General features: G+C 38.0%; 2 protein-coding genes across 2 annotated transcripts; both read left to right on the forward strand.

Annotated features, from left to right (window-relative positions):
- The first annotated feature begins 146 nt into the window (after positions 1–146).
- LOC140921928 (NACHT, LRR and PYD domains-containing protein 14-like) lies at positions 147–4,526 on the forward strand. Its single transcript, XM_073371926.1, has one exon. The coding sequence runs from the start codon at positions 156–158 to the stop codon at positions 4,395–4,397; it is 4,242 nt and encodes a 1,413-aa protein (XP_073228027.1). The 5' UTR covers positions 147–155; the 3' UTR covers positions 4,398–4,526.
- Positions 4,527–6,801: 2,275 nt separating this feature from the next.
- On the forward strand, positions 6,802–19,967 carry LOC140921198 (uncharacterized). Its single transcript, XM_073371175.1, has 7 exons — positions 6,802–6,878; positions 11,889–11,926; positions 14,023–14,135; positions 15,761–15,957; positions 16,950–17,058; positions 17,810–17,957; positions 19,546–19,967. Exons 1-7 carry the CDS (start codon positions 6,842–6,844, stop codon positions 19,747–19,749), a joined length of 846 nt encoding a protein of 281 aa, XP_073227276.1. The 5' UTR covers positions 6,802–6,841; the 3' UTR covers positions 19,750–19,967.
- Positions 19,968–25,972: the final 6,005 nt, after the last annotated feature.

The raw sequence follows: 25,972 nt of genomic DNA on the forward strand, positions 1-25,972 counted from the left end.
TCGGTTTTTTTTATCCGAATAATTATCTTTTCAGTTTTCTAATTAGTTTTAACGTGTTTTATGGTAGCTAAGCTTTTTGTTTTAGTCTAACCACGTGTTGTCGGGCGTGCTACTGACTACTGACTGAATTTCTTTTTCTGCCAGAAACCTCATGTATGAAATCGTTCGACCTGAACTCCTGTCGAAGCAAACTAGAAGATCATTACCAAAAAACAGCAACTGTGCCTACTTCTGTTTGGAGTAAAAAATCCGTTGTTGACATTCACCAGATCTACACTCGACTGTCCTGGGTGAAAGAGGAACAGACGCCAACTGGAACAACACAGTCTGAACTGAAGCATTACACTGAACTTTTTACAGCAAACAAGAACGGCATCATTCCAAAGAGAATTCTCGTGCAAGGGCAGACGGGAATTGGAAAGAGCACGTTTGTTAAGAAACTGCTTGTTGATTGGGTTGGAGTTAATAAGGGGACTGGTGATGAGCAAGCAGCTGTTCTGAAGAATTTTGAGCTTGTGGTTGCTGTGAATCTCAAAGAAGTGTCCAAATGTCAAAGCCTTAAAGATGTCATAACACTGTCCAATGTGTTTGCAAAGGAAGACAAATATATGACAGAAGGGCTTGTTGATTACATCACTAACAACCAAGAGAAAGTTCTTCTGATCTTTGACGGCTATGACGAGTACCGCTGTGGACGCGACTCGGAAATATACGAGATTTTTAGTGGAAACAACCTGAGAAGCTGCTCTGTATTAATAACAACTCGTATTTCGAAAGCTGACGAGCTACGAGGTGGTGAAGACCTCCATGCTGAAATCATTGGTTTTAGCGAAGTGGATAGAGAGTGCTTTATGAGTAGATTCCTCAACAGCGAAGAAGTGTTGAAGTTAGAGGATCACTTGTATGAGAGACAACTACAGGAACTGGCAAAAGTCCCCTTACTTCTCCTGTTTTTCTGTATTCTGTGGCGAAAAGGGCAGTCAAAAAGCTTTCCAAAGTCGAAGACTACATTGTACATGGACATCATCCAGTTCATTTTAAATCACAGCCATAGCAAGCAAACAACTGATAGAACAAAAACACAGGAGTATGTGGAGCTTAAATCTTTTAAAGAGATCCTCTCTGAAATAGGTAAAGTTGCCTTACAAGGTCTCCTGAAGGATGATCATTTGTTTGAATACAGTCAGTTATCCGATTCTGTCCGTTGTGATGAAAGCGTCTTCATTGGTTTGCTTCAAATCACCGAATACTCAGAAACCTCACAACCTGTTGGAATGGTGTCCTTTATTCACAAAAGCATACAGGAGTTTCTGGCTGCATGGTACATCACCTACAGATGTGTACCTAAAGGCGGAAATCTCGGTGAAATCGGGGTAAAGTTAGAGGAGTGCTTTGCTTTGGAGAATGTTTTCCAGTTTGTCTGTGGTCTGAGCGAAGATGGAGCATTTGCGGTTTACAGGCATTTGAAGTCTGTCAGAATCTCAGATCCTTCGCTGGATTTATCTAGGACAGTCCCGGACGTAGAAAGCGAAACAGACGCACCACTGAGTGACGTCACTGAGCGTCAGTGGCAGTTCAGGGATTTGGTTTTGGATTTATTTGACAGGGTCGAATCAAAAGGTGATCTTTCAGAACCTTGTCTGGATTGCCTTGGCAATGTCCTTCCTCTATTCTCAGATATGTCCTTTCCTGAAAATCTTCTTTTACAGGCTAAGGAAGCTAAGTCACTGTCTTTGGTTTTTGGAAAAAGAAGCCATTGGTATGGGCAACCCACAGACTCAGTGTCATTACTGAATAAGGTGGTTAAAATGCTGTTTACTGATCATGAAAGCTCTGAAATTCTCAAAGTCGCACAATTTTTAGAAAAATTCCTTCGTATTTCGAATTATTGTGAATCAGAATGTGGTTTTTTCTCAGTACTTTGTATCCGTAATGGCCAGGTCTACTTTTACATTACACACTTGAGTGTGTCTTGCCAGGACCACGTCAAGTTATTCTCTGACAATGAGTTTCCTTCTCAGGCAGCGCATTTACTTTCAGAGCAGTTACTTTTAAAATTTCTGAAAACTCTCAAGTGTCCCACTTTTAGATATTTTATGAAAGGTCTTGGTGCAGTTATCAAACATTGTAACAACTTAGAGCGCGTTAAAATTTCAAACAGTTATAGTTCTCTACATTGTCTCTTGGAGCAAGTGCCAAATCCTCGCTCGTGCTCTCTGTGTATCAGGTTTTGTCTGTTAAATTCATTCGGAGCACGGAGGCTTGCATCTTTGTTACCCAGCTTTGAAACCGTCACTCATCTCAACCTTTCCCTGGCTAAATGCTCTGCTGGAAAAGTAACAGAATTGGTTGCTGCCATCAAACACAAGACGCTTGAGGCCCTGAAGCTGAACGAGATTCGGCTGACGTCAGAAGTGACTGAGGTGCTCTGTCAGTCGCTACCTGAACTGTCAGCCTTACGAACATTGGCGATAGGTCGCGTAACTGAATGCTCTTATGGAGCAGTGAAAAAATTGGTTGCTGCTATTAAGAACAAGACTCTTGAGGAACTGGAACTGACAGAAATCAACGTAACGTCAGCCATAGTTCAAGCTCTTGGTCACTCACTACCTGAATTATCAGCCTTGCGAAACCTGGAAATACGTGGCTTAGATGGGTGCAGCTTGCAATTGAATTTTGTAAATGTAAGTTTGGAGCTGCTTATGATGAGTGGCTTGACTGAAGGAGTTACTGAAGCAGTAACAACATTGGTTTTTGCTGTTAAGCACAAGTCTCTCGAGCACCTTGAAATGCGTAAAATCAACCTGACGTCATCAGCAGCCGAGGTGCTCAGACAGTGGCTGCCAGAATTATCAGCCTTACGAACACTGGAGATAAGTGGCATGGCTACATTTTCTGATGAAGCAGTAGCAAGACTGGTTTCCGCTATAAAACACACGACTCTCGAGGAACTAGAACTGAGTGAGATGCACCTGACTTCTGCAGCGGCTGAGGCACTTAGTCAGTCGCTGCCTGAATTATCAGCCTTACAAACACTGAAGATAAGTGGCTTGGCTGATTGTTCTGATGATGCAGTAACAGGATTGGTTGCTGCTATTAAGCACAAGACCCTCGAGGAACTGGAACTGAGTAAGATCAACCTGACTTCAGGGGCAGCTACGGCGCTCGGTCAGTCGCTGCCTGAATTATCAGCCCTACGAACATTTAAAATAAGCGGTTCGACTAAGTTCTCCAATGATGCATCGTCAAAATTGGTCGCCGCCATCAAGCATAGGACTCTTGGGATACTGGAACTTAGTGAAATCCACCTGACGCCAGTAGCAGCCGAGGAGCTCGGTCAGTCGCTGCCTGAATTATCAGCCTTAGAAACACTGAAGATAAGTGACCTGGATGGTTGCACTTTAGACTTACAGTTTCCAATCAGTTTTGAATGTGATCCAATGTCACTGACGATACGCGGCCTAACTGAATACTCTGCAGAGGCAGTGACAGGGTTTGTTGCCGCTATCAAGCACAAGACTCTAGAGGAACTGAACCTGAGTGAAATCAACCTGACGTCAGAAGCAGCCGAGGCGCTCGGTCGGTCGCTGCCTGAATTATCAGCTTTACAAACACTGAAGATAAGTGGCTTGAATGAATGCTCTGCAGAAGCTGTATTAAAATTGCTTGCCATTGTCATGATCAAGCACAAGACTCTCGAGGAACTGAACCTGAGTGAAATCAACCTGACGTCAGCAGTAGCTGAGTCGCTCGGTCAGTTGCTACCTGAATTATCAGCCTTACGAACACTGACGATAAGTGACTTGAATGAATGCTCTGAAGAACTAGCAGTAACAAAATTGGTTGCTGCTATCAAGCACAAAACTCTTAAGGAACTACACCTAAGTAAAATCCTCCTGACGTCAGCCGCAGCCGAGGCGCTCGGTCGGTCACTGCGGGAATTATCAGCCTTAGAAACATTAAGGATAACTGGCTCGAACGGATGCAGGTTGCAACACGAGGAAATGGAGGCGCTGTTTGGCAGATTTAACAGACCTTCTTCTTTAGAGGTATTGGGTATTACTCTTTTTAGTGCGGGAGGAAGTCTTGCTCCACTCACGAAAAACCTGTGCTTCTTTCCCTACTTGCAATGTTTAGAACTTAATAGTTTAGCTATGTGTGAAGCCGACTTGAGTGGTTTGCTCGAGAATTTAAAATTCACGCCTGACCTTCGATGTCTGGAACTGAGGAACAATCCACTCAATCAAGCAGTAAAATTAATGGTCCCCTACTTGCTTGAACAGCGAAAGCTTGAAAACGTTATTTTTGGTCGACGAGATTGTTCAAGGAGAGATTTGAATTATGTTCAGAAGGCGGTTAAAGAAAACCAACTTCAGCTGAAAATTTTATCATGGTAGTGAATTCACACTATGAATTTTGAAATTCTGAATCCCTGGGAAGACGAGTATAAAACAATGAAAAATTTACTCTATATCAACGTTAAGTCGTTAAAACGTCCGAAGATGAGAGTTTATTTATGAAAATAAAGGAAGTAACTTCTCAGTGGTTGTTGTGAATAACTCAGTATTAAACGGGTATTCAGTGGTAAATTTAGCCTGTTCACACGTTTTATTTTTCTTTTCGTTCTTTTCAAAAACATCGGCGAGCTGTTTTATTTTTCTTTTTGTTCTTCTCAAAAACATCGGTAAGCTCTGGGCTGTTGATAAATCCCCTGCGGTTTATATTTTATCACCCGCGCTCGACGGACTTTGAAGAGAAAATAGAGGGTCTGTGAACAGGCTATGGTAAATTCGAGTATTTTTATTAAAGGAGTCCCAACATCGAAATGTTTTCAGTCGAAAGAGACACCCACCCTGTTCACCCACGCTTAATAGTGAAACTGTATACCCTGATTTTAATCAAGCCTCAAAGTCTTAATTCAAGACCTTGAAAACAATACCCTGTTCAGTGCCACATACCTGTATAGGCCAAATAATAAGGGAGTGCCCCTCACCCCGGGAGTGGGAGCAGATTTAGTAGACAAAGGAAAATTATTCCTTACTTGGGCAATAAAAAAAGAAAAAGAGTTGTGCATAAAACGAATGTTTTAAGAGGGCTGTTGTTGGTATTAAAAGCCCTAAGCATAAAAGAAAAATAAAAATTTAGTTAGGGCCATACACCCCAAAACTTTGGAGAAAGACCATCAGCGATTTTTTAATGCGGGTTTGCTCTAGTGAGCTCAATGGGGTGATAGGTAGGCATCGTAAGAGGCAAAGTTCCCTAAGTTTAAAATAGTTCTTGATGCATTATGATTGGCAAGTTTAAATTTGTCGTTCAGTGTTGGATATGGAGTTGCTGGAGAGCCTTTTGGCATGATATATGGGGGTGTTGTGTGGCATATGCCCTCTTTCTTCGTTTTTTGCACTTTTCCCTGTGCAAACAAATATCTCCAGGTTGTTATTACGCATGCATCACACATGTGTAGCCAGCATTCGTTCGTTCTCGTCCCCAGAGCCACGTGACCAAGAAACGACGGGCTCTGGGGACGAGAATGACCACCACTAATGACTGGAATGCACAAAATGCAATTTGATTACGCGCGTTTCGACCTTCTACCCCTCGTACTGTGATCACGCGTGTTTTTACCATATATCAAGTGAAACTTACGCAAAGCACAGCGTTGTAGCAAAAGCGTTTGGACCTTCGATCGTTGTCGCCCGCACACCCTAACCCTAATGGCTATGATGTGATGGTCTGAAATTGGCCTGACTACTGTGCGTGACGTAACTGACTCCTTATAATAGTTGCGTTACTTTCTATGAAACCGCTGACAAAGAAGTGACTAAAGCTTGACTAGAGCCCGCCAGCAACCTCGTCCCCAGGGTCTTCTCGCTTTCCAATATGTCCGCGGCAGGAGAGAAGACCCTGGCACACAGCAGAAATCACGTGACTGATTTGTCCACCGAGAGTGGAAATTTATTCAAAATGGCGGCCAAGATAAAGAGTGAGAGGATCTGGGTACGAGGTCTTTGGAAAGCACTAGATAACATCGACCTAAACCAGATGAGTCATCGATATGTCAGCGGTGACTTACAAAATGACTGAAATTGATCGCGTCGACTTCCGCTCACTTGATCGATCGCAGCGAACTCGTGAAACTCGATTCCGCGGTAGTTTCAATGGGTTTTCAGGAGCTTTGTCATTTTTTAGCCATTTTTCTTGATTGTGGTAGGGACCCTTGTCGCTCTCTGTTAATTTCGAAGCCCACTCTTTGGCGGCAAAACGATTCTGTCGTCTTCTTTTGTCTTGGAGTCGAGGACGAAAAACGGACAAGCTCTTTTTTCTTCTTTGGAGGCATTCACTTTCAAACTCCAGGGAAAACAGTGAGCACTATACTTGTAAACCACAATTTCTGTCAAATTGCGTGATTAGCTTGGTACAACAGCGGCACGCGTATCAAGTATGACAGGACTTGTCAACGATCAACTAAAATAATTAGCATAGAAAAACTTTTGCACTCCATAAGTCTGCACAGAAAAAACATTTTTTCCTGGAATTATTTTTAAAAGAAAGCTCTTGATGAGCTCTATTTAATCGTCTAAAAACTGCAAATTTAGAAAAATGATGATTTTTTCTAGTACAAACATAAACCACAAGGGACTGCAAAGGACCGCAAACGAATATGCCGAAGAACGTACAAGGAAACAAGGCAACAAGGAACCAAGCAGAAAGAGTGAAGTTATAAGTTAATTAGGTAAAAGCGGTACAATATATGTCCCCATACATGAAGTACCTACCCGTTACTTTCTGTGAAACCGCTGACAAGGAAGTGACAAAATCCTCCAGTTCAAGTTCCTTCAAGATGGACGCATCAAAGGAAATCAAATCCATGAAGCTGTGTAAGTTCAGCCTAATGTCATATACTTACTGGTTACAAATCTTTTAGGAGCTATATATTTTAAGTCCAAACAATGGTAGTGGAACGACCTTTTAACAAACGACACAAAATGCTGCGACCATAACTTTTTGGTTCCAAAATCTGACTCTAAACTAACTGTCGATTGCAAAATTCCTGAACCTTTCTTGTTGTCAAGAACGCTGTACTACTTTCTCTAAGTTGTTTTAACTCGAGCGATTTTTCCACGCATTGCAAGGCAAACGGGGAAAAATACTGTGCAACATATTGTACTCTAGTCCAAGAAAACGGCCGACCTTTTTTAGTGTCAAGAGCCCATATATGGCATGAATTGACCTTGTTTTGAATATAGAATACAAACCTTCCTGCTTTCTTTTGTAAATCCCCATGTTTTGCTTATGCTTACTAGGATTTTTCATGCATGATTTCCATTATTAACTGAATGACAGCGTACCTGGACTAGCTATTGCAGAATCTCCTTGTGCATTGGAGATTTCTGATTGAATAAGAAATATGAAGATTAGAGGACAATAATCTATGTACATGTCCTCTTTTAACTTCATATATTTTCTATAATTTCAGACATCAGCAGAAATTGTGCGCTGGCAGCGCACGCTACTATCGGTCCACTCACTGTATCATACAGAATAAGCGAAAACTAAACCAAACAAAGCAAGTTGACGCAGCGAGGCTGACCGTAGAATGACAAGCATAACTAAATGGTCACTAAATCAGACCCCCTAACTGCGATCCCTCGCGCACTACACTAGAACCCAGCCCTCTGTTCCGTGTCAGCAAAATAGTAATTTATGTCAATTCTTATTCACACTGACAAATTACATTTTGACAGCTGTTGTTAGGCAAGGATTTTGGGTGAGCTTAAAAAGTGCAAAGACACTAGGGAATTAAGGCTTAACGTTGCACTGTAACTACACCAGAGAAAACAGCAAGAATTGCCTGGGTATAGGCTTAATTTCGTTACCATCTGTACTGGTCGCTATGTTCCTTAGCTATTTTATGTAGCATCTCGTTTTCTGCCTGTATTCATGTTATTAGGCTTTATTTTATTAGTTTTGCCTTTTAACCCCGAAGGTGACGCCATAACATGGGTTGGGGTTTCACGGTCCCTATTTTTCCAATAGTTGGTTTTTTGGGTTTAATAGTTGGGTTGGGTTTACGTGTCCGGCTGTGGCATGTTCTTGGAATTACAGTAACAGTGGAGTTTTTCATGTAAGTTAATGAAGTGTTTCATGGGCCTGGCTGACTGACTCGCCCATGCCTCCAAGTGTTGTTTTGTGTGTTCGGTTGTGTAGTAGAGGCAAAATATTCCAAAAAAGTCCCAGGTTACAAGGCAGCAGGTTCATTTGTGTGTGTACTGTGACCCACCCAACCAATGATACACTGTGTGTGATATGAGCGTAAACCGCAAGCTAGAAATGTTTTACCTTTTCAGTGGCAAAGCAAACTGAGAGCGGGAGCTCAACTTGTTTCCTATGAAGAAAATCACATCAAGTGATGTCATTTTGCGTCCAGACTGGGCAGGGCTGTCAGTATGTCAAAATGAAAGCAGTTTGGTAATAATTTTTCTGCATGGAAAATCCCACTCTTGCTAGTCTATTAAAATGCAGAATGAATGCTGACTAAAACTTAAGTGCGCATTGCTCTTCCCTACGGTGTTTGCCAACAATTAATGCTGTGAATCAGTAGATCAGAGAATCCTGTTCTAAGGAGGCAACTATTCACAGGTGCAGAGAAAACAAAAACTTGCCTTTTTTAATGATCTGGAATTTCTCATTGGTCGTGATTTATTCAGTCGGAAACTCTGCCAATGGGAATGAAAAACTAACAAAAGAGTTCCGAAGGTTAGAGAAAAATTTGTCACGATGTACGTGCTCAATGCTCTTTTAACCTTCAGCTGCCAATGAAGATCAAATCGAAAGATCAACACCTAAGGCTAAGAGACATGCTTTGAGTGGTACAACAGCCAAACAAATGGGTGAAATTTCATCTCTTTCGTCATACCGTAATGACGCGAAAACGTAATGGGCAATTTCAAACAACTAATGTTCGAGAACATTTTTGTAGTTTAATAGCTTTCTGTAACTCATACATGATGGCATCCTTGTTACATCTGTAACACACATGGCACTTGGCTTTGTTTTTTAATACAAGCAATAAAGAGGAGACCTTGAACGTGAAATAATCAATTGATACAACCCACAAAAAAATAGAGAACTGCTGCGATCTAAGACACCAATTGTCTCAATTTGAATGTGGATCAAAACAGCTGAAGTCATGTTTCATGTGGTGTGATCAGAATTGATAAAAAACTAATTACATTACATTACACTTTAAATTGTTGGTGATAAAACCTTTAATATTTATATACAATTCATTTCGATTAAAATAACCACCTTATTCCGATTAAAAAATTCATTTCAATTAAAAAAAAAAAGAGTTATTCGAATACTAATGACAACAATGCTAACTAATTAAAATCCTATTTACAATTTTTAATTCGCTTAAAAAAGAAGAAGAAAAAAAAACCTATTCATTCAAAACACTATTGACAATTCCTGTCGATTTAAAAAGCATTTAATTTAGCTAAGAAAGACTTAAGAAAAATTATTTAAATTTAATAAACAAGTACTACTAAGAAAAAAGAAAAAACTATTAAAAATCTAGGCCTAAAATTATGAATACAGATGTAGATCAGCTACAGCGAGAGTGAAGTCTTCTGAGACCTCACGTGATTTGAATGGATATCTAGAACCTCTGACACATCTGTGTACAGATCTTAATATTGATGGCGCAGTAGTAAGATTGATGGCGCAGTAGTAAAAACTGTTCGTGATTGGATGAAACCTACAGGAGGAAAATTCCTCCTGTAAATTTGGCACGTTGCAGGAGATAAAAGTCCTTTTGCGTTAGGGCCTACTAGGAGAACTGGAAACGAGAAGCAAAGGACTTTGAGAGTCTATTAGTGGGGTAGAACATCTCATGGGAGAAGGACTGTGGAATCCTTTACAAACAGGGGACATAAGGTGTGTCCTTCACATGTTTTACACTATAAACTGATAACAAACACCGTGAATATTCCTTTTACCCACTTGACAGTTATAGCACGGGGTAAATAATACTGTATTCCATGCCAAGCATCAATTACACTGTTCTCTTGATCAGAGTGTCCAACCTTTTTCAGTATGTAAAAATTAATGGGAAGTTTCTTTAATCTGTGCGCGTTGATGAATCACACCACCGCCAAATGCGTGAACCACTAGAAAGAGGGGTCAGGGACATGCTGCCTCAGAAAATTTTAAAAACTTGATATTCTGAAACATCATTTCTAATGTTCTAATGTTCTAATGTTATGCTTATTTTCATGTTTGCAACTTTGCATACAGGTCCTCAATTTTATTTTATATTTTGCACGGTTTTTTATCAGTATCGCAGAGGTCAAGGGTTCGAATCCCATACAAGTCTGAATCAGGCTTTCTTTCCGCAACTGCAAAAGTTGTGTATATAACTGCGATGATTATCCTTCATTTAATTCTTCACTCTGCAGTTCACATATATGATTTTCATATATTCAAAACTTAAGTATACTCTGTTAGATGTCATAAGAATTTATTGAAAAATATATCCAAAAAGAAGTCAAAATCGGGATTTTTCTTACCCCCAATTGCATATTGGTCGGGATTCGGGATTTCATGCAATATCGGGAGAATCCCGATCAGATTGGGATGGTTGGACAGTCTTCTTTATGTGAGAAGACAAAAGAACTGAATATTAACGTGATGTATTCATTGTGGATACTACCTAAATGAGTTGGGATTTAACAATAGGTGTTAACCAGCCAAACGAACCTGGAGGACTTTGCTTACTTTGCGGACTTCAAAGGTCATGGGAAAGTAATTTTTTTCCAGAAAAAATAGCATGGTCTATTCAGCTATCACAAATTATAACTGGAATTTTTTTTACACCAATAATTATGACTGGCATGTTGATCACAGTTCACTGCTTTTAATTTTTTACAATCACATGTCAATGCAGGTACATGTAAGGCAGTCATGTTTCATTTGAATCCTATTAGAGACCAACCATTTGACTTTTGAGGGGGGCTATGGGTGATTTGGTTTGGGTTTCCCAAACTTTTGGTGATAGAATTATATTTTATGACATACAATTAAGGTGTAACATTTTTTTCAGCATTATATGCAGTGTAGGTACCGGTACTGTAGTAATTTTCTCATCAGGTACACAGAGGTTCCAATGCGTGCTCCTCTGGGAAAATATTTTAAGATATGTGCCTCTAAGATGACATTTTCTGCATTTTGAGATCACAGTCGACGGAAAATAGGCAGTGGAAGCTAAGGCCTATTGGCCGCTATCACATCAGTGCATTACCCCACCCAAAGTTATCACAGGCTCATGCTCCCATGCCAAAAGGGTAAAATGGCTGAGAAACCACAGAAAAACGGCAAGGAATCATGCTAAAAAAAGACTGGTTAAACAAGGAAAACATATAGGAAGTAGTTTCAAAAACCGGGAAAATATTAAGTGAAAACAGAGGCCAGTAATATTTGCCAAAAATGGGAGGTTTAATTCTGGCCAAAACGGGAAGGTAGGAATCTCCTTGGAATTTCCTTGCAAGAATTTTCTTCACTTGACATCACTCTGCACCTGATATATTTTATTTCTGAAATTACTTATACCCCCCTCAAAAGTCAAATGGTCCCGAGGCCCCTGTCATGACCATATTTTTATATCCTTCCACAATCAAATTCATTTGGCAAATGTTTAAAGAAGGGTGAAGGGGAGAAGGGCATTAAGTGCAAGCAGAGCCACTCAAGATCTGTCCAGTGGATCATAGTTCAAAACTCAGTGAAAAACAGGGTTTTACTACATACTGGTTTAGTTTTGAATTCTCTGTATTCTACTGTAGATTTATTGATTCCATATGCCTGTTCCTTTTTTGATCTTTTTAACACAGATGATCACATTGATAGAGTCTACAAAGAATTGAAGGAGGTGTGTTTCATTTTTATTATAATGTATATAAAAATTGTTTTGTTACTGTACATATATGTGTTTATACAATCTCGGCTTTGAATAGCTAAATGCCCACAGTGGCGAGTGGGCCGATCCTAAGTTAGGATGCTGTCCTCAGTTAGTGATTTGTATAAAACACTGCACAGTGAAACTATTCATTCATTCATTTGTTTATTCATTTATTTAATTGCCATTGACCACATATAAATACAACAGCAATATACAAGTCTGTCAAGAAATTTGTAATACATTAAAGATAATATAGACTATTCTAACTAAATTATTTACAGTAATGACAAGGAAAACTATGTAGAAGCCGGGGGCTTATGCAATATAGGATTCCTGGAATTATAGGGTATACCATGTGAGTTAAGGGTACTAAATGAAAAACGGATTATTTGTTAAAAGAAAAGAAAAGAAAAAGAAAAAAAAGTCATGTAGCTTACCAATGAGTATATTTGACTAAGAAAGAAGGAATCTTTTTACGTCTATTGCCAAACAAACTGATACGTTCACTGTTTTGAATTTCACAACTTAGCGAGTTGAAAAACTTTGGACCTATGACAATAAAGGGCTTCTGGCAAAAACCAAACATGCCCAAGGCTGCATGCAGACTGCATGCAGGCATGTGGAAAAATGACTTTTCCACATGCACCAAAGGAAATAGAAGATATCTGCATCCAGGCTTAAAACATCCACACAGATTATTTTAAGGATGATTTCCTTACTTTTTGAGAAAGTGTGGAACAGTGGGCCTGGATTTTTTTCTAGTAATATCTAAACATCATCAAGAGAAAATGCCATGAGAACTAATAATGTGATTAGTTTACATTAAGAAATGCTGACTGATCTTTCATTAAATTCTCTCAACTAATTCTTTAAGAAAATGTATGGAAATCAGTCTGCGTAATTTGTATGTGGATATGTGGGCTCAGAAGGGTTAAACGAACAGTGCTCCTCCACTGCTGGGAAGGCTAAAAGTTAAGAATTTCCCAGCAAATAGTTTCTGCAAGAAGCCTGTAATTGTAATTGTAATTTATTTACCCACAGAGAGCACTTACTAGGAACTCTTAATAACTCGTTGAAATGTGTCAGTGCATTCCAGATCGAATTGGAATTTGGAAGTGTTGGTTTTAAAGGAGAGGGGAAAACCGGAGTACCCAGAGAAAAATCTCTCAGAGCAAAGGAGAGAACCAGCAACAAACTCAACCCACATATGGCGTCAACACGAGGATTCGAACCTGGGCCACATTGGTGGGAGGCGAGTGCCCTCACCATTGCGACACCTTTGCCCCCCTGTTCACTGAATATAATATCATTGAGAAAAAAAATAATATCAAAAATACAATTCAAATGTAGTTGCAGTTACACTAGGCATTTTTACCCTTTGGGGAATTACCCATAGGGATGTAATTTGTTTAAGGGTAAAAATGATTGGAAACATTGTACGCTATTAGTCAGTCTTAAATGTTTACAGGGACGTTTACAATGTGTACAGCACTGTACTACTGACAAAATGGGTTCAAGGTTTTTCTTCCCATGGGCAATTTACAGGCTAGTTACCACAAATATGAATGTAAAAAAACATGATCAAAACTCAGGTTACCAGACTCAAGCTATTTCCCGAAGGGTAGCCATGAAATAGTCTAGTGTAACCACACTTAATGTTAATAAATCTTAAATAATACGTACACTCTTGCTATTAAATCTTCATACCAACAATAATGGTCTTCCACCTAGTTGATTTCACCTTGGCACTTGCTGTGGAAACAAAAAAAGAGATCCTGTGCTTTAGATGGAAAGATCCTCTATTTCCACAAATGCCACTTGGCACTAAGGAGAGAGTAGGCTGATTTAGCAACAGGACGGGAACGTCAGTTGACGATGGGAAAGCGCGCAGAAAGGACTAAACACGACTCCTGGTGCTCAATTTACCACTCTGCCATTGGTCAAGCCAGTTGTTTGATTTGCACTTGACGTCGTCAGCTGACGTTCCCATTCTGTTGCTAAATCAGCCTAGTGCGCGCTTTTTCAAGGACGTGCAGGCTAATCAGTTTTTTTCTTTTTCCATGTAGCTGGGATATAAAGATGGAGACCCCTTAAAAGTGGAGGATGTTTGCAAGTTTGATCAAATGCATTATTATGGCACACAAGCCATTGATGAAGCTGTGCAAGCATTAGGAATAAAGTAAATAATAAAACTTACTGTATGTCTCTTCAGAGCTAACCTTGCCTTACTGTCTACTATTTTGCCATTTAACATTTTAAAAGGCACAAGAATATAAAATGCTGCTTATCCAACTTTGTAAGTGGCCTTCGGAGGGCTTATAAAATGGAGCGGGCTTATAATCCTAGGGAGCTTATTATTGGAATATAAAAAATGCTTCAAAACAAGCTATAGTCACATGTAGTGCTGACCAAAATACAGTATTTTTGCATCAATCCGATTGTAAATATCTGTCAAAAAAATATTTGGTCGAATTTATTACATATATATGTAGGGGTCCCCATCGGGGGGCTTAAAATCAAATCAATTTCTTTGTTCATCTGGTAGATGGGACTATAATTGGGGTTGGGGGGGGGGGCGGTTATGAACAGCAGTTTACAGTCTAGTAACTTCTTGTGATGTTTAATTTTAAATGCTCAACCTACTTATGAAATGACTCAGGTTTCAATCTTTTACAATGTTACTGTTAATTTGTTCCCATCTTTACTCATAAAACTTCCATAACTCATGGATCTATCTTAGAGAAAGTTCTTATGTTTGTAGTGCTGTCAACTCTCTGGATAATATCCAGGAGACTCCCGATTTTGAACCATTTCTCCGGGTCTCCAGATTAGAGTCTGAAATCTCCCGGATAATTGCCGAAGTTTGCTATTTCTTGTAGAATCGACTTTCTGTCAATGAAATTTAAAATGTTTTGTGTTGTTTGAGCTATTTAAATTATAACATTGAACGTTTCCTCTGAAACCTTAGTATGCCATTGTAATATAAGCAATAATGTGATTGGTGGGAAGTAAACCAATCAGGTACAAATGTTACAATTCTAACAACACCTTTTTTTGCTTTTTTTTTGCACAAATGATGTCATGTTTCGTTCATTATGACGTCATCTATTATTCCTTCTCTGTCAATTCTCAATACTTGAAGATGTCGGGAGTTGACAGCCCTGGTTTGTGCATTCCAGATTGAAAATTGAAAGTGTTGCTATAGGGAGAGGTAAAAACCTAGTACAAAAAAGAAGAGACCCAACCATGGATCTAGTGCACATTAGATTGTAGACTCCAGAGTACAAACCTGGGCGATGTTACATACATACATACATACTTTATTAGAACAGCTCCCCTGTCTAGGGCTCTTCTGCCGTCAATACTAACAACTAATTACATGAATATATCCTAATATGCTAAAAACTAAAAGTTACAAATTTAACAAATATTTACAGACTTTAGCCTTAAACTTTTTAAGATCGGAAGTTTCGTTTGGGAGGTTGTTATACAACTTTGCACCCTGAAAAGTGAATGATCGTTGCCCTGTTTTTAATCTACAAATTGGAAGGTCTAACTCTCCACTGCCTCTAGTGTTTGTGTTGGTGGGTAACAGGGACTGGCTCTCACCACGGCAACACAACACCACTGCACAGTACCAGAACACGCACAGCTGTTGTTACTTAAGTTCCTTTATTTTCAAGCTGCCTGTAACCTGCCTAATCTAGAGTCTTATTTTCTGGTATCTGAGTGACCAAAAGAGCCTTGCGACTACATGTAATTTACAACATGCACCAATAACATTTATTTTATTATCCTTTTAAGCTCAAACCATCATGTTCTTGACGTAGGCTCAGGGCTTGGGGGACCTGCGCGCTACCTAGCTCATAAAACAGGCTGCCTTGTTACAGCAATTGAGCTTCAAGATGATCTTCACAAAGAAGCTGAAAATCTCACTCAGAGATGTAACCTACAGCAGAAGTTAAAGCATATCACTGGAGATTTCCTTCAAATGGATGTGGGTGGGTATAGCTATCAAGCGAGAGTTTTTCTGCTGATATCTTGATGTGCCCTTGAATACCCTACCCAGCTATCTTCCCTTGAGTCTTCTAGTCTTTCCGTGAGATTTATAACTAGATGATTTATCGGTCTGAGACTGTTTATGTGTCTCTGGTACAAGTTTGGCCATTGAGCAGGAGGTGATGGCTTAGTTTAGACTGTGAAAAAAGTTCCTCATCCTCAGCACTACAGTTTACAATGAGACTCACTCCCTGTAACCCACATCTTGAGTACACCTTTCATATGTTATAGTGACATCATCCCACATGTTTAAGCTGCATACTGATGACAAATCACTTCCCAGATCTGGGCAGTGCTTTAGAGATGAAGCAATTTTTTAACCAATCAGAAGCTCTATTCAGATCTGGGCAGTAACGCATCATCAGTATTGAATTTCCGCACTTGTTCCTCAGATGTCATTTCGGGGAGAAACCAGTGGTGGCATCGCAATGTCAGCTGTTTTGTCAGACTAAATTGATTTAGAATTGGCTTGAACACAGCAAAAAATAATAGATTCCCATTTTTGGATATTTTAGGGTATTTAAAGCATACCCACAAAAATTTCAATTTGGAAGAGTGAGACAAGCCCCAATCAGGGAACTTGGTTGGGAATTCCCTGGTTGGGACTTGTCTCACTTTGCCAAATTTTGTATTTTTATGGGTATTCTTTAAATACCCTAAAATATCCAAAAATGGGAATCTGTTATTTTTTCCTGTGGAATAGTTTCTTGGAAAGGTAGAATTAATTTATGGTAGAAGATCTGGAGAACCTGGTAGATAATTGTTTATTAAACCAGATTAGCCATTGAGAGAAAACAATGAATGGTTAGTAATGATTCAAGGCAACAGCTGGGAACATTCCATTTTAAAGTGGAAATGTAAGTCATGGTGTTTTTGTTCTAACTGTTCAAACATGATATATGTACCTCTACATGTCATTCTGTTTTACTTTCAGGAGATGGAAAATTTGATTTTCTTGTATCATGGCTGGTGTTTCTGCATATTGAAGATAAAAATACATTGCTAGAACGATGTTTTAATTCCTTGAAGCCTGGTGGAAAAATGTAAGATTTTCCTGAATTTGTATGTTTCTCTGTTGTCTCTTCTTGCCACTATGTTTCGTTATTAGTTGCCAAGAAATTAATTCCTTAAATTAAGGGGATTGACTCAATAGAATTTGCCCTTTTAAAGGAGTTCAAGGATATCAGCCAGAAGAGTTATGCGTTCTTTTACCTCCATGCCTTTGGAGGTATTTCAGTTGATTAGATCTTGCACTCAATTCCTCACCATTTTTTCGGATTTCAAAGAGATGTAGGGACTCTGGGACAGGTCCTCTTTTTACTTCCATGGTTTTAGACCTACAATAAGGAACATTTTGCATTTCAAGGTACAGATAAAACATCATTTTGCCGACAAGGTTTAGGGAGTTATAGGGGCTGTTTCCATGGATACCAGTACAGAGTGGTATTACTTTCACACCTTCGGTACCAGATATAAAACTACATTTTGTTCCATAATTCGTGCTGTTAAGGACAAATTCAGGTAGTGAAGTATGTCATAATTTTTTTAAGTAATGGATGAGCAAATTTTGAACTTTCGAAAAAGCCATCTATTTGTTCCAATACCGCTTCCTTAAGTTTTGCAAGTCTCCATGAAAATCGCCAAGAAAGCTCCATAAAATCGCCACCAGTTTACACCAGTGACTTTTTAAAATCCCAAAAATTATAGCAGCTCTTGATCTTGCACAACAAAATGGCCCATAGGGGATGAGCCTTAACGTGTTTAACTCTGGACTTGTACTTTGTTTTGTTTTAGTTTTATTGAAGACTTTTTCCAGCTGAAGGGTGTGACTTTAAGTGAAGAGGACAAAAGAGCATATAATCATGACCTGTATATGAATAATCTTCCCGAAAAAGATGTTTATATTAACCTTCTCAAGGATGCAGGTTTCTCGGATATTCAGGTTGGTCTCACAAAAACTTTCTATTTGGGTAATAGTGAATTTACACAACCAGTGGGTAAAGGAAAGAAGATGGCAAACGTTGACCCAGTCTTAACCTTCGTTTAAAAACAGACGTTTTTGCAAAAGACCAGAAAACATTAATGCTAAGTAAAGGTCATGGACCAAAACATGCAAGTCATAGCCCTGTCACGTTTGTCACACACTTGTGTAAATGTCTAGTTTCTGCCAATCTGTTGTGTTAACTCACTAATAATGCTAATAGGACTGAGTGAGGTCAAATTCGGTCTGTAATGACTCATTTAGTACAGGGGCATGATCCACTCAACCAATTTTTCCGGAAATTTCAGTCCAAAACTCAATGAATCGGTTCGGTCCAACCTGAAAAGTTTCAAAAAAACAAAAGGTGGACCACTTTTCTCGGTCGGACCAGTCTGATCGAAAAATGACCGTTCCATTCAACCATTCTGAGCTGACTCATTCTTATTCCCAGTGCCTCATGGTTCGGTACATCCTGGGTCAGTTTACCCAGCTGTTATGGGAGGGTAGGGGTGTAATATAACAAGTCTTTTTAGGGAGAACAATATGTTTAGTGTGTTAATTTCATACTTTGTGTATCCCATGATGGTATTCTAGGGTGGTTGCTATTTATGTTTACTATTACTGTTTTATGAAACTCGCTGCCATTAACTATAAGAACAAGTAGCAGCCTCGCCATTTTTAAAAAGCAACTTAAAACATTTCTTTTTAAGAAAGCTTTTAATTTGTTGGAATAGTTCTATATGTTTAATTTTAATTTAGTTTGGAATTTTCGAATTTCATTTTTTTTTAGATTTTACCATAGCATAACATATCATTGTTATTATTATAGCTTTCAGGGATTTTTAAATTTTTTATTTATTATTTATTCATTAATTTTAACTTAATATAAAGCATTTTTGAATATTCTTGTATAGTTTTAGCACTTTACAAATTCATTGTCATTATCATTATCATTACACAAACCACCCACATGGAAATCTTCTGCATAAACATAAAACTGCAAAATTTGACGTGGTGGGAGAACGTACCTTTACAAAGTAATATCCAAATCAGCTGAACAGACTAAAATGAGTAGAAAAGTTGTAATGCCTAAAATCACAACCTATTTTTGCTAAAGCTTCTCAAACGGAAGGGGGCAAATTATTTGATTTTCCAACCAGAATGTCCGGTTTTTCCATGTAAATAGTAAGTAGCCTAATCCCTGTTAAAATTATAATGTATAGATAAATATACACAAAAAAAATGAATAATGTTTCTGCAGTAGTAAAAGTGGAACACAATCCAAATACAAGTCCCTTACGGATGAATGTGAATGACCATTCTTGAATGTTTCATCAGTCGCTAAGTCACTGTGGAGAGGTTATTCTGACAGTTGGGGATGGGCCTTAGTGGCTGTTGCCACGTAGGGATGTTTAAACAAAATTCAATGTATGGACTGTCTGCAGTCCGACAAAATAGTGGCTGTTTGTGGAGGTTCAACTGTATTTGTGTGTTTTTGTCTTTATTTTGTATGCCCTTGATGCTCAAACTTTTTTTTGTTTATACTCAGTTTGAAGATCAAACCGCAATGTTCCTGTCCTTCGTTTCAAAACGACATGTGGATTTCAACGAAAAAAAAGATCGTCATGTTCGAGTCATTGGCCAAGATGCATTTGATAGTTTGCAGTATTTCTACACAGCAGTGAAAAGTGTATTTGAGAAAGGACTCACTGGGGGATGTCGCATTATAGCAACCAAACCAGCACTGAATTAACTAAAGAGAATTATCAGTTATGGACACTATAAAGCGATTTCGTTGAAAGTAATTAAGGTGATTATATTTTAATGTGATTTCTAACTGTCCTGGTAAGTTAAAGATTTTACTGTATGTTGTTTATTAGTCTCCCAGCCTGAGGTGCATAAACTTTATTAACCCTTTAAGCCACAACATCCACGTACAAATTCTCTATACATATCCTTATAAAATATGTTAACCCTTTAGGTCCCAATAGTGACCAAAATCAATCTTCTCCTAATGATATTCATACATTGTCAAGAGATTAGGTTATGAGAATTAATTACGTGATCACCTAATAGAAAAGACTCTGATCTTTTATCAAATTCTCTCAACTCATTCATTAAGGAAATGTGTAGAGATCAGTTTGGAGAATTTGTATGTTGACACTGGGGCTTAAAGGGTTAAGATAATTTGATAAAAGACCAAGGCATTTCGTCTTTGGTGATCATTTTATTGATTCTCATAACCTAATCTGTTGACACTGTATGGATATCGTTAGGAGAAAATTGATGTTGGTCACCATTAAGAATTAAAGGGTTAAAGTCCCCTAAAGGCAGTGTTCACACTAAGTGTCCTCACACGAGACCTGAGAACTTTGTTCCTGGACTCTCATGTGAATGCACCTTCTTTTTTCAAGTAGACCCATACCCAAATTCGGCCATGATGGTCCCAGTGACTTTGTACTTTGTTTTCACTGTGGCAAAAAAATTAGAATATACATATAATATGTAATACATGCAAAAATCTTGAAGCTTCAAACTTGATACCAGTATAGTTTCTGGATCCTGGATCTGAAACAATGGTCTCGGTAAGACTGTTATGCATGAGGTTCGTTTTCACAATCCTTAGCAGTCAGTTCCCTCAAAATACAAATATAGAAGTTCATGAAAGACATTCTCAAATATTCAGGAACTGAAGTACGCCCAAAAACGTTTATATGCCTTGATAAGTTCAAAACGAATGCAAAGTATGTAAAGAACCTATTCACAATACCCTGGATGAATAAAACATGGTGAATGATGTTTTTACTCACAATTTATTTGTTTGTATTGTTCTGTAGCCTAGGTTTTTAACATTTTTACTAAAACGGTTGATAGAGTACTTAGGTGCAACGGGCTTTGTGCACCGCGAATGGGAAAATGAAATATGGTAACAGGGCAAACAATAGGTAGTGATAGTGCTGTCAGTAAGAGGCGGGGGCCAGGGATTTCCTCCGGCTATTATGAACGTGGCGCCCGGCTACTTTCATAGGAAAATAGAAGAAAAATAGAACCAAACGAAATCCCTAGCTGATTGATTTCCCGCCTACTTGTTGTATATACGCGGCAACTTGAAATCTTAGTGACAACCCTTAGTGAATTACTGACAGGGTTAGGGGGTCAGTTATGTTTTGTTCCCATTAATTGTCAATTATGGTTTTCAAATGCTTGTTTACCTTTCCCATTCTTCCTTTCCTCTTCCCCCTTACACCCGTTCAGTAACCGCCGCCTGGTTAACGTAGTTGGGAGTATGTTTACTGAGCTGGAGGTCGTGGGTTCAAACACCACTGTTCTAAAAGAGTAGGAGACATAGCTGAGACCCTATGGCCAACCCATTATGATTGCGAAACTGAAAAGTATTTACATTGATTATCGTTGGGCAAAGTATAGTCAAAATTAAGTCCAAAAAAACAAAATTTTCCCAAATGGTTGATTAAATTAAGAAACGGTCCAGATAAGAACGATAGCATCAACGGCAACGAACGTGTTGGAATGCAAAAAAGGTGCTAACTTTTCTATTGTCTGTACTTACTTCTGATTGGCTTAAACTGCAAAATTTAACAAATCTTCATAAAGCGGTACATATATTCATCCTTACTTTCCAACCATCTTCCATATAACAAAATCTGGTCTCAGTTTGAATAACAAAGAAATCCTATGTGGGGAACATGTAAAATTGTAAACTTTTCTTGGCTATTGTTTTTCAACTCTTGTGATTGCTCAAAATCTTTTGACACAAAAAACACCCTTTCAAAGTGGAGTGTAAATGCATTTTATTGCGTAAACGGCCTTCATGTAGGTTTATGCATTCTCTGTGTAAAAATGAGAACATTTCTATGTGGGGAAAGCACCGTTGCCGCATAACAAAAGAAATTGCTATTCACCTTACCCAGATCATTACTTAATACTTTCGTCCTTAACATAGTGTAATTTCGGGCAAATGAAGCCAGAACACATAGTTTTCTGATAGAGTGGTTTTCGTTTGAGTGTCGTAAAACCAAAACTAAAGTAATTACTCTGGCCAATCACGTAGGACACAGACAATACATTGAACCAATCAAAACTCGAAGTAATTACATGTGGCTGACGCAAAGCGCGGGAAAATGCATGCGAGCGCGTCACAATTGACTTTGGTTTTACTTCTGAGTGGATGAAAAGGTGGCGCGAATCTTTTAAGCCAATCGCATCGTGTAGAAAGTGCAAAACCAATTACTTTTCGACACTCAAATGAAAACCGCTCTATTCTGGATAGAAAAGAATGCTTTTTATACCAGAAGAGTAAAGTCTCAAAAAATTCCAAAAAATCGAAATTTTCCAAAGGGGTTCCTCCATGGTTTTTGTCAAAAAATTGAACTTTTCACCATCTGTGTTTTGGGGGCAACTCAAGCCAGAAAAGATCTTTTTTTCATATTCTGGATAGAAATGAATGCGTTCTAGATCAGAAAAGTGAGATTTTAAAAATTTCAAAAAAAGCATAATTTTCCAAAGGGTTCGGTCCATGGTTTTTGTCAAAAAATCGAAATTTTTACCATGTGTGTTTATTGGGCAAATCAAGCAAGACAACATCGTTTTCGGATATTCTGGATAGAAAAGAATGCTTTTTGGACCAAACAAAGTGACCTTTCAAAAAAGTACAAAGAATCAAAATTTTCCGAAAGGAGATGGTCTAAGCGTTTCGTCAACAACTGGCCATCTTTTTAGTTTAGGCAATATAGGGATGGAAAATGTGTTTTACTATATGCTAAAACGAAAAAACCCCTTTCTAGGCTATAGAAACAACAAGTTCAAAAAGTCGAAAAATTGAGATTTTCCCTAAGGGGTGTTAGTCCATGGTTTTGGTAAAAAATTGGCCATTTTTCCATCTTTTTATTTTAGGCAATATAGGCCAGGAAAATGTCTTTTACCATATTCTAGAACCAAAAAACGCCTTTCTAGACTATAAAAACAACAAGTTCAAAAAGCCGAAAAAATAAGATTTTTCCAAAGGGTCAAAGTCCATGCTTTTAGTCAGAAATTGGCCATTTTTCCATCTTTCTATTTTTGGTAATAAAGGCCTGGAAAATGTGTTTTGCCATACTCTAAAACGAAAAAACGCCTTTCTGGGCTATAAAAACAACAAGTTCAAAAAGTCGAAAAATTGAGATTTTTACCAAAGGGGTTAGTCCATGCTTTTGGTCAAAAATTGCCCATTTTCTCATGTTTTTATTTTTGGCAATATAGGCCTGGAAAATGTGTTTTAAAACATTTTAAACGAAAAAACGCCTTTCTAGGCTATAAAACAACAAGTTCGAAGAGCCGAAAAATTGAGATGTTTCCAAAGGGGTTAGTCCATGGTTTTGGTCAACAATTAGCCAGTTTCTGATGTTTTTATTTTTGGCACTATAGGCCAGGAAAATGTCTTGTGCCATATTCTGAAACGAAAAAGCGCCTTTCTAAAATATAATAACAACAAGTTCAGAAAGTCGAAAAATTGAGATTTTTCGTAAGGGGTTAGTCAATGGTTTTGGTCAAAAATTGGCCATTTTTCCATGTTTTTATTTTAGGCAATAAGGGCCGAAAAATGTGTTTTACCACACTCTATAAGGAAAGACACCTTTCTAGGCTATAAAAACTAGAAGTTCAAAAAGTCCAAAAAGTAACATTTTTCCCATTGGGATTTTTCCAAAGGAGTTAGTCCATGGTTTTACTCAAAAATGGGCCATTTTTCCATCTTTTCATTTTAGGGAATATACGCCTGGAAAATGTGTTTTACCATATTGTAGAACGAAAAAAAGCCTTTTTGGGCTATAAAAACAACAAGTTCAAAAAGCCAAAAAAAAAGATTTTTCCAAAGGAGTTAGTCCATGGTTAAGGTCAAAAATTCGCCATTTTTCCACGTTTTCATTTTAGGCAATATAGCCCTGGAAAATTTGTTTTACCATATTCTCAAAGGAAAAAACGCCTTTCTAGGCTATAAAAACAACACGTTCAAAAAGTCGAAAAATTGACATTTTTCCAACGGGGTTAACCGATGATTTTGGTCCACAAATGGCCATTTTTCCAACTTTTTTTTTCTTTAGGCAATATCGGCCGGGAAAATGTCTTTTACGATATTCTAGCAGGAAAAAAAGCCTTTCTAGGCTGTAAAAACAAAAAGTTCAAAAAGTCGAAAACTTGACATTTTTCCAAGGGGGTTAACCCGTGGTTTTGGTGCAAAAATGGCCATTATTCCAATTTTTTTTTTACCCAATATAGCCCAGAAAAATGTCTTTTACGATATTTTAGAACGTACAAACCCCTTTCTAGGCTTCAAAAACAAGAACTTCAAAAGTCTAAAAATTGAAATTTCTCCAAAGGGGTTAACCTATGGTTTTGGTCCAAAAATGGCCATTTTTTAATCTTTTTTTTTAGGCAATATAGGCAAGGAAAATGTCTTTTACGAGATTCTATCAAGAAAAAAAGCCTTTCTAGGCTATAAAAAAAAAGTTCAAAACGGCGAAAAATTCACATTTTTCCAAAGGGGTTAACCCATGGTCTCGGTCAGAAAATGGCAATTTTTCCAACCTATTTTTTAGGCAATATGGGCCAGAAACACGTGTTTTACGATATTCCAGAACGGAAAAACGCCTTTCCTCGCCAAAAAACGAGAAAATTAAAAAGTCGTAAAATTGACATTTTTCCAAAGGGGTTAACCCATAGTTTTGCTCCAATAATGGCCATTTTTCCAACTTTTTTTTTTTAGGCAATATCAGCCAGAAAAACGTCTTTTAGGATATTCTACAACGATAAAACGCATTTCTAGGCTATAAAAACAAGAAGTTCAAAAAGTCGAAAAATTGCGATTTTTCCAAAGAGGTTAACCCATGGTTTTGGTCCAAAATTGGCCATTTTTACAACCTTTTTTAGGCAATATCAGCCAGGAAGGCGTCGTTTACGATATTCTAGACCAAAAAACGCCTTTCTAGGCTATAAAAACAGGAAGTTCTAAAAGTCGAGAAATTGCGATTTTTCCAAAGAGGTTAACCCATGGTTTTGGTCCAAAAATGACCATTTCTCCAACTTTTCTTTTTAGGCAATATCGGCCAGAAAAACGTCATTTACAATATTCTAGAAAGAAAAAACGCCTCTCTAGGCTATAAAAACAAGAAGTTCAAAAAGTCGAAAAATTCACATTTTTTTAAAGGGGTTAACTTACGGTTTTGCTCCAAAAATGGCAATTTTTCCAACTTTTTTATTTAAGGCAATATAGTCCAGAAAAATGTCTTTTACGATATTCCAGAACGAAAAAACGATTTTTCCAGGCTATAAAAACAAGAAATTTAAAAAGTCGAAAAATTGACATTTTTCCAAAGGGGTTACCCATGGTTTTGGTTTAAAAATGACCATTTTCCAACTTTTCTTTTTAGACAATATGGGCCAGAAAAACGTCATTTACGTTATTGTAGATCGAAAAAACGCCTCTGTAGGCTATAAAAACAGGAAGTTTAAAAACTCGAAAAATTGACATTTTTCCAAAGGGGTTAACCCATGGTTTTGGTCCAAAAATGGCCATTCTTCCAACTTTTTTTTTTTTTTAGGCAATATAGTCCAGAAAAACTTATTTTACGATCTTCTAGAACGAAAAAACGCCTTTCTAGGCTATAAAAACAAGAAGTTCAAAAAGTCGAAAAATTGACATTTTTCCAAAGGGGTTAACCCATGGTTTTGGTCCAAAAATCACCATTTTTTCAACTTTTTTTTTTAGGCAATTTCGGCCAGAAAAACGTGTTTTACGATATTCTAGAACGTAAAAACGCCTTTCTAGGCTATAAAAACAAGAAGTTCAAAAAGTCGAAAAATTGCTATTTTTCCAAAGGGGTTAACCCATGGTTTTGGTCCAAAAATGGCCATTTTTCCAACTTTTTTTTTTAGGCAATATAGTCCAGGAAAACGTCTTTTACGATATTTGAGAACCAAAATAC

Source organism: Porites lutea, chromosome 12, assembly GCF_958299795.1.
Source record: "Porites lutea chromosome 12, jaPorLute2.1, whole genome shotgun sequence".
Classification (NCBI taxonomy): Eukaryota; Metazoa; Cnidaria; class Anthozoa; order Scleractinia; family Poritidae; genus Porites; species Porites lutea.

Coding starts and splice junctions, on each gene's coding strand:
- LOC140921928 (XM_073371926.1), top strand. CDS start 156: ATGAAATCGTTCGACCTGAACTCCTGTCGAAGCAAACTAGAAGATCAT.
- LOC140921198 (XM_073371175.1), top strand. CDS start 6,842: ATGGACGCATCAAAGGAAATCAAATCCATGAAGCTGT. Junction 11,927..14,022: donor TCTACAAAGAATTGAAGGAG/GTGTGTTTCATT, acceptor TTTTCCATGTAG/CTGGGATATAAAGATGGAGA. Junction 17,059..17,809: donor TTGAAGCCTGGTGGAAAAAT/GTAAGATTTTCC, acceptor GTTTTGTTTTAG/TTTTATTGAAGACTTTTTCC.